The sequence below is a fragment of the Condylura cristata genome, unplaced genomic scaffold, assembly GCF_000260355.1.
Source record: "Condylura cristata isolate star-nosed mole 26May11 unplaced genomic scaffold, ConCri1.0 scaffold00034, whole genome shotgun sequence".
Classification (NCBI taxonomy): domain Eukaryota; kingdom Metazoa; phylum Chordata; class Mammalia; order Eulipotyphla; family Talpidae; genus Condylura; species Condylura cristata.
This window is the reverse complement of record NW_004567135.1, coordinates 6,803,084-6,815,373: the sequence shown is the minus strand read 5'-3', so window position 1 is coordinate 6,815,373 and position 12,290 is coordinate 6,803,084. Positions and strand designations below refer to the sequence as shown.

General features: G+C 40.4%; 1 protein-coding gene across 2 annotated transcripts in view; it reads left to right on the top strand.

Annotated features, from left to right (window-relative positions):
- Positions 1-12,290, top strand: part of DIP2B (DIP2 disco-interacting protein 2 homolog B (Drosophila)) — a 180,128-nt gene that overhangs the window by 116,163 nt on the left and 51,675 nt on the right. The window contains exons 4-6 of one of the 2 annotated variants that reach the window (XM_004692753.2): positions 537-662; positions 8,723-8,935; positions 11,644-11,799. In XM_004692753.2, coding sequence (XP_004692810.1) covers positions 537-662; positions 8,723-8,935; positions 11,644-11,799 — 495 coding nt within the window. The remainder of the gene's footprint in view (positions 1-536; positions 663-8,722; positions 8,936-11,643; positions 11,800-12,290) is intronic. The other variant, XM_012732476.1, reaches the window with a different exon arrangement.

The window sequence follows — 12,290 nt, the reverse complement described above, 5'->3', positions numbered from 1 at the left end:
GGGGGCAGGCGGGGATCTAACTCATGCGGAAGTGGTTTAAGCTTCATTGTGCTGTGCTTTAACCAGCTGCGCCACCAGGGAGGGCCCTATCTATCCTAAACTCCTTTTGTATCTACTTTAGACTTTTTTTTTTAAGATTTATTTATTCATATATACAGACCTGGGGTACAGGCCAGAGGAGTGGGAGGTGTGAGGATTCACCAGAGACAGAGTAGCGAGAACAGGCAGACCTACGGAAACACATTGCTGAAGGGAGCAGTGGGTGGGCCAGGAGAGGTCTGCTGCTCCTTGGGAGTCACCTCCCTGGCCAGGGATCCAACTGGTGCTGCAGCAGCTGCAATAGCTTCATACTGCTTGCTGTGCTGTAACCCACTGTACCGCCAGGGAGGGCCCTGACTTAGTTTTAATGGATCTGAAAGAAATGGTAAATGAAAATCATTTAAAGTACTTTTTTGACAATTGAAGACTAGTTCAGCCTACAGAAGTAAACAAGTTAAGATCTAGGAGCTAATGATTGCAAATGTTTACTCTTTCAGATATCCATACAGAAGCAGTTCAGGCTGCACTGGCCAAACACAAAGAGCAGAAAATGGCTTTGCCCATGCCAACGAAAAGGCGGTCCACGTTTGTCCAGTCCCCGGCCGATGCCTGCACGCCTCCTGGTGGGTTTATGAGAACCTCCTCTCTAACTGTTCCTACTTTGATGCTTTAAAAATAAGTTCTGCTTTTTCTTTCCTGCAGTAGCTGGAACTCTGTCTTCATCATCAGAGGTGTGTGATAGTACACACAGAAGGTAGCAGGTTTTGATTGTCACATCATAAAAAACATGTAAAAAGAGTAAAACTATTAAATTTTTTCCCTTTGAATTTCCAGCATTTCCTTGATGTAACCCCCAAATTCATGCCATCAAAAACAGGTTTATACTCCTAAATCAGGTGCTTTGTTCTGCAAGTCATAGGAGTAAGCGGACTTGAGACAAAATTTTGTGTCATTAAAGGTGATAGAGCAGTTGTGCCAATGTAATATGTTGAAATTTTATGTGTGTATGTGCGAGTATATTTTGTATGCATGTATGTATTTTTAAGAATCTTTTAATTGATATAAAATTGGTTTATAACATTGTATATGAACAATACACTTTTTAATGGGGTCACAGTATCAGTGAGAAATAAGCACTTTTATTCCAGTCTTATTCCCGAGACTTCAAATCCTTATCCCAATAAATTTGAGTTATGGCATCATTTGAGAAACAGTGAAATATTAGTTGTCTTACCTATTCAGAATCCCTCCTAAAGCTTTAAAAAATATATACTTTTGAGGTCTTACCGTGCCTTTTGGGGGAGATTCCTAGGGAAGATTAGTTGTGATTAACTTCGGTTGACATGTCAAGTTGAGCTATTTACACTGTCCTATTCCCAGTCCAGGTTCATATTAATAGTTTTCTCCTAGGTTTTGGCTAACTTCTCAGAGCATTTGGGTGTGCTTGAGCTCGTTAACTGTGTGTGCTTTTTTCCTTTACATGTGTGGTGTCAATGTGTTTGAAAGAGAAATAGTTCTGTGGCTTCAAGTGTTCCTTAAATCGTAACACAGGATACCTCGAGCAAACCATCACAATAAGACATTTTGTGTCTGTGGTGGTGCATACTTCAAGCCCACTCACTCAAAATCTTGGATGGCTTCCATTTTGCATTAGTATAGCACTGGTTGGGGCTTTTGAACAAAGGGGGCTCTCAGCTAGTCCTTGTTGGCAGATTCTGCTGCGCGCAGCATGGCTGAGAGTTCAATTGTAGTAAATGGCAAAGGGTAGGAGCTGTGTGACTCGGAGTTCTTAGAAACAGTCCTGTCTGTAGCTGTACTAAAGAATTGCAACTTCAGAGAAATAGAGCCTGCTCTCATAACCTCAGATTAAATGTGAAGTACAGCAAAGGATCTTGAGAATGCTTAGAAGAGATGGAAACTTTTTAAATCCCCTTTGACAAACGTCACTGCCTGAGGGGAATTTACTAACTCTAGAAACAAATCATGGCTGTTCCATTGCTGAATGAGACCATAGTCCTTTGGAATTCACTGTAAGCCTCTGTATTTGAAACACTGATGCTCTACTCTGTCTGCACCCTTAAAATACACACACATATGCACACACACAATATGCATGTGAGGTTCTTAAGTGCCTGACATGTTTGAATACTTCCATAGGGATGAAATTATAGCTTTCTTCTAAGATCTACCTGTAGTTGGCAGAGTAGAGTATTAAAAAGGTTTCTATCCATTTTTCTCCTGTTTGGGAATTTCTGAAAAGTATCTGAGAAGTCTTAATGAGCTACCAGGGACATTAATATTGTCAAATAGAATCAAACAGAAGAGGAATTTTCCCTCAACATGAAGAAATCCTGCGAGCACCTGACAGTGCCTTCTGACGTAGTCCCCCACATGGAGCTAGATCTTGATGCTCTTGTTCAACAGTTACCCATATGCCTAGAACAAACCCTGTGCCCTGGTGTGAAGGGAGGGCAGAGAACTGCATCATAAGGCTTCCTTAAGCAACTTTCATGTTAGGGGGATAGAATTTGCTGTTTTTAGATTTAGGATTTGGATGCCAACCTCACCTTACTCTAAGAGCCTCCAGTTAGAGACAGTTTAATCCTCTATCACTGTCTCCCTGAGCCTCTTATAAAGTAGCCCAGAGATCAGGGAGGCATTATTATGCACACGTACTCTGTTACCTCTGATACACTGAAGTCTAGAGGAAGGCCAAGCTTGCTACACTCAGGAGATGGGGAGGAGGAAGAGAAGGGACATTAAGGATTACAGGCTGCTTTTCAAAAATCAGATTCAAAAAATATTTTAAAGTATCTTTAAAATAATTGAAATCCAGGTTTCTAGCCAGGTATAAGAATGACCTTGCTTTTATTTGTAGAAAAATTGTGTCACTCTGGCTGCACAATAAATCTCAAGTTTCACAGTATTTTAGTTGTGCCATTTGTGTTCCGCCTGTATAGACACAGCACCTATCCTAAATTGTGTTTTTGCTCAGGGCCACACTCTGCACTTGCTGTCAGGTGTGGACCCTAGGTGCTGGAATACCTGTGAGAGGGCACCAGCCACATGCCACTTTGGGAGGCACTTGGCACATAGTGGCACGACTGAATTCATGGAACTCCAGAGCTGCATTTGGAGGCATTTGATAAAAAGGATTTAAGGGGTAAAATGTCATAAATCTTGGCTTCATTTAGAGTATTCTCTAGTCTGGAAAATATGGTAAATAGTTGGCAAGGGGAATAATTTGCCTTTTGTTCATAAATCATTCTCCAGTACTAAAATGTCAATCAACTTAAAATTTGGTTATCAATATATACACTAATTTTTATCTTGCGGATTGGAAAATTTAAATCTTCCAACGTGGTGGTGAGCTGTAGTTCTGTGTTGGAGCCTGTGGCCTTTTCCAGAGTCTTCTGGAGTACTTAAAGGGAACTGGATGGCAGCAATGATTTCATGTGCTGAAATCATTTACTAATGTCATGAGACAATTACCTCAGCTCTTTCTCTGTAGGGCTTCTTTGTGTAACACTGTTCCTCGTTCATATATATAAATACAATGCCAAAACTCCAGTGTGTATTTTTTTCTTCTCTAAGCTTTTTCTGCACCACGTAGGTTTATTCTAGGCTGCATTCTGAGGGTACACAGATGATCAGACAGACTGCATAATGACCCCAAAATACAGAAAGCTGTTTTGACTGGCTTAGGTAGAATAAAGTTCAAGTTTAGTTGTCTATTTCACACAGGGCCTGCTTGAAAGTGATCATAATGGTAATTTGTAGAACCAAACTAGGAGTGATTTACCTCTTTGTATTTCTATGTATGAAAGTGATGCCCAAGAACAGATTGGGATTTTGTTACACCCACAACATACTGTAGTAGTGTTAGGAATTATAGTACATTACACTGTAAATGTCTTTCACATATTGCTTGCTACCCTACAGCATTCGTTCCTCATAAGCATTCTATGAAGCAGGAAGAGCGGAGTTCTTTAGAGAGGAAACATGTTGTAGTAACTAAGTTATTCACCTCAGATCAAGCACATTTAAGTGTCAGACTCAAGTTATCTTGATTTTTCTATTTTACTTTACTAAAGTCTTTTATTCCCAATAGAAAAGAACTTTAAGAGAATTAGTGTGCATAGCATAGAGGAGGTAAGAGACAGGATAACCATTTCCCAGTGAGATACCCCCTTTGCGGGTAGGTGTCCAGCTAGACAGGGTTGGCCTGAGGCCCGAAAGCTGCCACACGTCTAAGGCGCCTGGTGGGGAAGGAAAGAGGGAAAGCCGGGCTCCAAGGTGAGATGAGGCTGACTGTGGCCACCCTGGCCTCTCACCTCCCCTCCTCCCAGTGTCCCGACAGCCTTCCGTGTCCCCAAGCCCCTGGGCCAGGCCAAGGCCACAGGCAGGTAGCTTATTCTTTGCATGCCTGTGCTCCATGTGCCTCCTTCAAGTCTTCTCTCGGAAATTCCTTTTGTAATAGATAACCGTGTGTGTGTGGTGCTGGAATGACTAGTATCCCAAACAAACTGGATAGTTGCTCCATCTGAGAGATCATAGCCAGACACGTATCAGCCAGTAAACCTGAATTTGGAAGAGACTGTTAGTCTGAATTACCAGTCTAAATTGGGGGCTAGTCTCCAACTGTTCTGACAATTAGGTCTCAATAAATATGCTCTATTTTAATATGTAGATAATTTTAATAGCAAGATTTCATTTCTGGTAGGGAGCAATGAGCAATGAGACCAGTAAATACTCAGTATTCTTTAAGCCAAAACATAGTTAAAACCCATTTTATCAAACTGAATTAACTTCAGTAGTTGATTGTAAAATTTAAGGTTTGCTAGTAAAGGGAACCTCATAGCTATCGTTTATTAAATTTCCTCTTTGTAGCAATCAAAGCACTAAGTAATATATAATTTTTCATTTTTAGTTCTCTTAAAAAACTTAATCTCATTTACAGAAGAGAAAGTAGATCAATAACTTGCTAGACTTCTGTTTCTCAGTGTGTAGTCAATTAAGCTACCCTGCAAATTTCCATCTAGAAACAAGAGAAAGAAGACTTCCTCTTTAAAAAATATTGAGTAAACCATAAGCCAGTTTTTTGAACAGCTAAGAAGGAGAGAGGGAGGGAACTATAAGAAGGAGAGAGGGAGGGAGAGAACTGTCACTGAAAGCCAGTGAGGGGGGCAGAGCTGCGGCCCCGAGGCAGAGGCTGGCTCCCGGGCCCTGAGGGACTCTTGCTCCTGCCTTGCACCAAGGCATCATTTCTCCCCTCAGTCTTTTTAAGTTTGTCTTTTTTATACCTTTATTGAATTATAAGTGGCACAGAATAAGCAGTACACATTTAAACTATATTCTTGTTTAAGTTATAACTTACCAGACTCAAACACCATCAGATAATGGCTATATCGAAATAGATCATTTCCAAGTTTCTCCTTAATCCCTTGTAGTCTCCTCTTTTCCCATCCCCACGAGTCGACCGCAGTAGACCTGTGGTAGTTACATGCCAAAGCTTAGGCAAGAGACTTTAGTTATGACAGATAATCTGTGGTTTTCACGTTTAGCCAGAGCAGTGTCAGTGGGGGAAATGTAGCACTATTTCTATGAATATTAATTTAAGCTTACCCATATTGTTAATCATAGCAATTTCCTGAGTAACAGTTACTTTAATTTTCTTTTGAAGCTACCAAATAAGCAAGTATATTTAAGGTAGCTCATTTTTAGTTTTAAAAAGCTACAGTCCCGGCCCTCCCTGGTGGCGCAGCGGGTTAAAGCACAGTACTGAGAGGCTTGAGCCACTTCGGCATGAGTTCGAGCCCTGCCCACCCCGAGGAGACCCACACGGCGCTGCAGACCTCTCCTGACCCGCCCGCTGCTCCCTTCAGCAGTGTACTTTGTCAGTCTGCCTGTTCTGCTCCCCAATCTGTCTCTGGTGAATCCTCTCACCTCCCCTGTACCTCTGACTTGTATCCCAGCTCTGTATGGATAAATAAATAAATCTTTAAAAAAAAAAAAAAAAGATAGTCCCAGAACAGTGGTTTACATTTTGCATGATCTTAACACATGAACAACTTGAAGTTGTACTCAGTCATTTTGTGTCTGAGCTAATTATGGCAACTTTGTGGGGGGAGAAGGGAAACTGTCAGCGAGCTGCTATGTTCTGGCACCACTGGTGGTGCTTTCAGTACTTTGTTCACTTCATGATCTCCCACTACAGTTGGCATGAGGCAGCATTTCCGCATTGTGTGTGGTTGGCCCTAAGCAACCTGGTATGCCGAGAAGTCCAGCCTCTGCTTGCATCCCTGCCCTGCGCTTCAGCTGGTCTCCTCTCAGATCTTCAGTGTGCCTTGTTTTCTGTCCCTGCCAGCTTTCTTACATGATTTTCTTGCTCCCTGACGCCTGTCTCTCCCTAGCTCTGTACCCCACATTCCTGTGTCCTGCTGAGCTTTCTGGCTTTAGTTTAGATCTCCCTGCTTTGGGTCCCTGCTTCCAGTCTAAGTCTAAGTCCTCGTAGATCACTGTTTTTGTCCTGCCAGCAGTGTAGCTCCTAGCAGTATTCGTTCACCGATGAACAAGAAAACCACCTTCTTGAATGGATAATTTTGTCCCCAGTTCACTCAACTAGTGAGTGATGGATCTCAGAATTCAAATGGAAAATGGACTCCAAAGCCATGTTTTCCCCATTTCACCAATCTGCCCCCACAGTGTAGTCACCACATACTCTGAGGAGAACTAGCAGGCAAATGAGGTAATTGAGTTGAGACAATACACCTAATTACATAATTGATCCAATATAGCAACATAATGAAGCCAATTTTCCATAAACCTAATCATGAAAATACTGGTTTTACTATCTTTTAAAAATTGGGTTATTCTGATTTTAGACTTAGACAAATTAAGTGATGCAATAAAGACAGCCTGCATATCCAGTGGCGTTCGTGGGATCCTGAGAAATATTGCTCTAAAATACTTAGGGTCAGATTCACTTGTTCTATGGCAAACCTTCCCCATCCCCTTTTTCTTAAGCATTTATGCAAACACAGAAATCTCTGCCTTCAAAAGTATAGAAGGGAAATGTTGGAGTAGTTTCTGAAATTTTGCAAAGCACTGCTTAAATTAACGATTATAGATACTTTTCTCTCTGTATATTTTTCTTTAATCACTCCTATATATAATTTTTCATTACAAATCTCTTCCCCTTTTAAAGAATTGCATTGCTAATTCATTTAGGGTCTGGCCACTACCTCTCCAGCCTCATTTTTGTTCCTTACCTCTTCAAATGTCTTTATCCGTACTCAAAATCCCTAAGATGGATTTTGGATGGAAACTCTTTCCTTATCCCATTTCTTAGCATTTCCTGCATTTTCGTGTCTCTTGTACTAGACTAAGCCTCTTTAGGGCACTTGGCTCCTAAGAATTCATGCTTCTCAGACTCCTAGGAATATGGCATAGTTCCTGGCATATATTACAGTTTTATTGTACATTGTGGGGGGGGGCAGTAAGTTTTGAACCCTCGATCTCCTTTAACATGAGATAATAAAGTTGGAGGTGATCCAGAGCAGGAAGCAAGGCTATAGTCATTATCTTAGCTTTCCCTTGCTGGATCTATAAATTTTGACTTCTAGATTAAATTACTCTTGTATGTTCAATTTTCTGTCTTTGGGTGCTAGTAATATTCCCCTTGTTAGTTATCTCTGACTCTTTGAACCAGAGTAGAACATAAGCCTATTGTTAAACATGGGTTAGAGGAAAGTGTCTGGCAGGACTACCACAAAGTATTTAATTTTTAAAAGACTGAATAAAAATCAGTCCACAGGTCACAATTCATAAGAAGGCCCTACATTAGACCAGATGCCCCTTGAATTTGTATGCCTCATAAGCTTAGAACCCTGGAATTAATTCCTAACTTCTGCTTCCCTCAACTATTCTATATTTGGTTGAACTTTTCTTTAAAATTTTTTTCAACATGCTTGTCTAATTTAGGCCTTGTTTTCTGAAGTCAGAGCCAGGCTAAATACAGACATCAATGAATTTATTACAAGTTTTCTCTGACTGAGAGTTAAGAAGTCCAGATCTGCTCTACCTCCTGCCTTGTTTGGAAAGCTTACCTGTGGGTGCCCCTTGACCAGCTGGCCTTTCCACTAAACCACAATGCCTCTAGAGCTAAGACTGTTTCTTATTCTGCATCAGTTCCTGCACCAACCTCACTGTTCAGTGCTTAAGTTTTTACTGATAAAACATAAGTTTTTCTGCTGCCCTATCAAGATTTCCTTGCAAGAAAACACTTATTAACAAGTGCTTATCAAAATCACCATAGCATCCTCTCACAAGGTGCTCTCAGCACTAAGACACATAAACACTTCACTCCAGTGCTATTTGGAACATAAGTAGATAACAGAAGAATTTAGCTACTGATTAAGCTTAGAACAGAAAAAACAATGAAGTTTAAATACTCTAATGGGGTTTAAAAAAATAACTTTACGTTGCCTATAGATTTGGGCTGTTTTTGTGGATTTTGTTCTGTGGACTTTTACTCAAGAATCTTGAGAAACACATGTTAAGCTGCCTTAAGAATGGGAATGTTTTGCTGGTGTCAAAATTGAATGTGTGATCAATGAGCAAGAACTGAAAGGTCTGTGTTCTAGGCAGGATCGAGAACTTCTTTTTTTCTAATTCCACACAGACACGTCTTCGGCCTCTGAGGATGAGGGTTCTCTGAGACGCCAAGCTGCGCTCTCTGCTGCCTTGCAACAGAGCTTACAGAATGCTGAGTCCTGGATCAACCGTTCAATTCAGGGATCGTCCACTTCTTCATCTGCATCTTCTACGCTGTCCCATGGAGAGGTCAAAGGAACCAGTGGGTCTCTAGCTGATGTTTTTGCCAATACTCGAATAGGTAGGCGCTGGGTCTATCCAAGAAGTCCAAATTGCTTTCCATTTGGCTCCCAATAGCCAAACAATATCTTATGATTTGTATGAGGTTTTTCAGAGTGACCTAAAAATTAGAATCAGAAAAAAACTTGACAGTTAATGAGTCAAAGAAGAAAACACCAGCAATACATTTGGAATGATAGATATTATCCTTTTTTGGGTACATAGGGTTGCCCACCTGAAGCCATGGCTATTTCCATTAGCAATACTCAAGCTGCAAGATATAACACCAGTCTTAGCATGGGTTATCCTGTTGAAGAATATTCCCTATGCTGAAAGTGTTAAAACCTGTAACATCTTAGACATTTCCAGGATTGTTGTCTACATTTTCTCAAAACAAAACATTTACCCAAACAACTTGTGCACTATGACAAAGCCCTTTGTCTTTAGCATAAAGACTGGATTTATTGTCCTGCTGCTGTGTTATTGCTACAGCTGGGTGTGCAGACTGGCGATGTTGGTGCTCTGAGCTGCAGCCGGCTGCAGAGCCCCTTATGGAGTGCAGCTTTTGCTTGGCTCCGCTTCATGCTTCTGTGTGTGTGTTTTTAAGAGTTTGTGACATGTGTAGATGAACAGAGCTTAGCTCTCTGCTCTTGCTTAATTAATTTTGTCCACATTGTACTGAGTAATGTATATGAGCATCATGTGTCTCTGATACTTTCCCTTTTTTCTTGGCAATCAGTTGCATTTTGGTGTCTCAATTTTGATAGCAGTGACCTTTCTCCATCACCTTGTGTCTGTCTTTATTCTGATAATCTCTGAAAACTGGGAAAATGTTCAATGCAAGCATGTACTTTTTAAGGAAGATAGCTACTTTGAGGATACCATTGCCCACAATAACAGGCCAGGTGCCAACAGCTGATGGCAGGTCCTGTCCTCTCGGCTCTGCCTGTAACTCATGGAACTTCCTAAAGTAGCCGCACACCAGCGGCTTGCCACCCCTTTTTGGGAGGGGGGAGGGTAGGTCTGTTGGTGTCAAGTTTGATTTCACATTTGTCTCAAAAAACTTCACTTGTTAAAAATACTGTCCTGGTACCTAAGTCACTTTATCTGCATTTTTAACAAGATGACTTCATTGACCTTGACTTTTTCTGTTTCTAGTCTTTGAAAAATGATTGGTTCAGGTACTCACAGAAATCACTTTATCCACAGTGCCTTTTGGATGCTTGCTCTAACAGATAATAATCATGTTTCTAACAGAAAATTTGAAAATACAGATAACAGAAAAAGTAATCTATAACCCCACTTCCCAGTGTAACATTGACAGCATTTTCACTTCAGTTTCCATCCTTCTAAACTTTCTTTGCAGATGAATATATAAGATTTTTTGGTTTTGTTTTTACCAAAACAAAATTGTACTTAACAATGCTTATAACCTGTTTTTCTTAGTAGCATATCACAAGCATCTTTCATATCATTAATCCAGAATGATATTACTGCTTTTGTGGTTTCTAAATGTGCCGTTCTGTGACTGTACCAGGGTGTACTGAGCCTCTTCCCTGTTTGTGCCCGTAAGTAGTGTCCAGTTTTTGCGATTATAAAAACTGATGGAATGACCATCCTTGAATATACTGCTTTATGCGTTTATCGGACTATTTCCTTAGGATGTATTCAAATACATCCGAATACTTTTTAATGCTTTGTTGCCACATTCTATGAAAAAAATATTCAATGCTCTAAGATCTGCAGACTTGACCTGATGGAAACTTCACTAAGTTGATTTTAGAATTTGGTTTTTTTACCTTTTTGAATTTTTGAGTTTTTTTTTTTTCTTCTTCTTTTTCTTAGAGTCATAGTTTACCTCCTCTAACTTTCTTTTTCTTCTCTAGGTGTTTTCTTGAGCTTTCATTCTAACACATTTATTCCTGGTGACTGGCTCTCTCCCAGGGTATCTCATTCGGTTTCCCATGTGAAGAATCCCTGCATACAGCATGGCACAGTAAAGCTGTGTGGTGTCCTCAAAGCAAGGGAAGCGTCTTGTCTGTCAGCTCGATCCCAGTTACCTGTGTGCTGTTTTGTCAGACTATAAGTAGATTTTATATGGTTTTCTTCATCTGGAAACCTGAATGAAAACACTCCTAATTCACTACCCGTCTTTGATGGAAGAGGAAATATAGATAAACCGACAAAGAAATGTGGAAACGCTCAAGAGAGTAGAACATTATTAGCCATTATGGTCATTCTTACTTTGGTATTATTTTGAAGTCACTTTTGCAATTTTTTTATTATAATTATTGTTATAGCACGGATTTTCCCCAGAGTTTCTGTGTATAAAGGAATGTGTGGTGGGTTTTTTAAATTGAAGTAATGTTGTAACAGTGTATAAGTTTCAGACTTGCATCATGGAGAATCAACTTGAGTATATATACTGCCTTAATAAGCTTACTACTAAATGTCCAATTCCCTCCTTCACTGTACTCTCAGTCCCTTTGTCTGAATGAAACACTTCATGTATGATTTACTAAGACTGCTGGGTTTCTTGAGGATGAATTTGGAAAGCTGATAAGCCTTGAGCTAACCTCTTGCTCTCCTGTTAGGTCTTGTTAAGAGATTTAAACTATTATTTTACATGAATTAATGTCCTGTTTATATAGCTGTCTTCCTTATTTTAAAAAATTACTATTTTTACTTCTGAAGTAATACAATTCTGAATTTTGTTTTCTTCCCTCTTAGAGAATTTCTCTGCTCCCCCTGATGTCACAACAACTACCTCTTCCTCCTCATCATCTTCCTCAATACGCCCAGCAAATATTGACCTGCCCCCCTCGGGGATAGTGAAAGGCATGCACAAGGGATCCAACAGGTCCAGTCTTATGGATACAGCTGATGGTAGGGCGTTCCTTTCTGTACCTGAGTAGGTTAAGTCAAACTTGAAAAAAATCACATTGGAAGTGTGGCAACTGATGGGTCCAGGATTGCATGACAAACCCAGACATCTTGAGAACCGTCTTTTCAGTGATCCACATAGGAACAGTGCTGACACTTGTTCAAGATTAGGATGTACTTTCCAAAACACTTTGTACAAAAAGCTGAGTATGAAGAAAGACAAGAATACTGTAAGAGAAGGGAAGATTAGATGAAACCTTTAAGCAGTATGTTAAAAATAGCTCTATATTTGTTCCCCAGTCTCAAAGCCTGTCACGTGCATATTAGTTCCTATCTGGTACTATTGTAATAGAATGAGATTGTGGGCAGAGATCAGAATTCATTAGAAATAAAAGCTAAGGCCCTCCCTGGTGGCGCAGCGGGTTAAAGCACAGCACTGAGAATCTAAAGCCGCTTCCGTATGAGTTCGATTCCCGCCTGCCCCGGAGGAATTT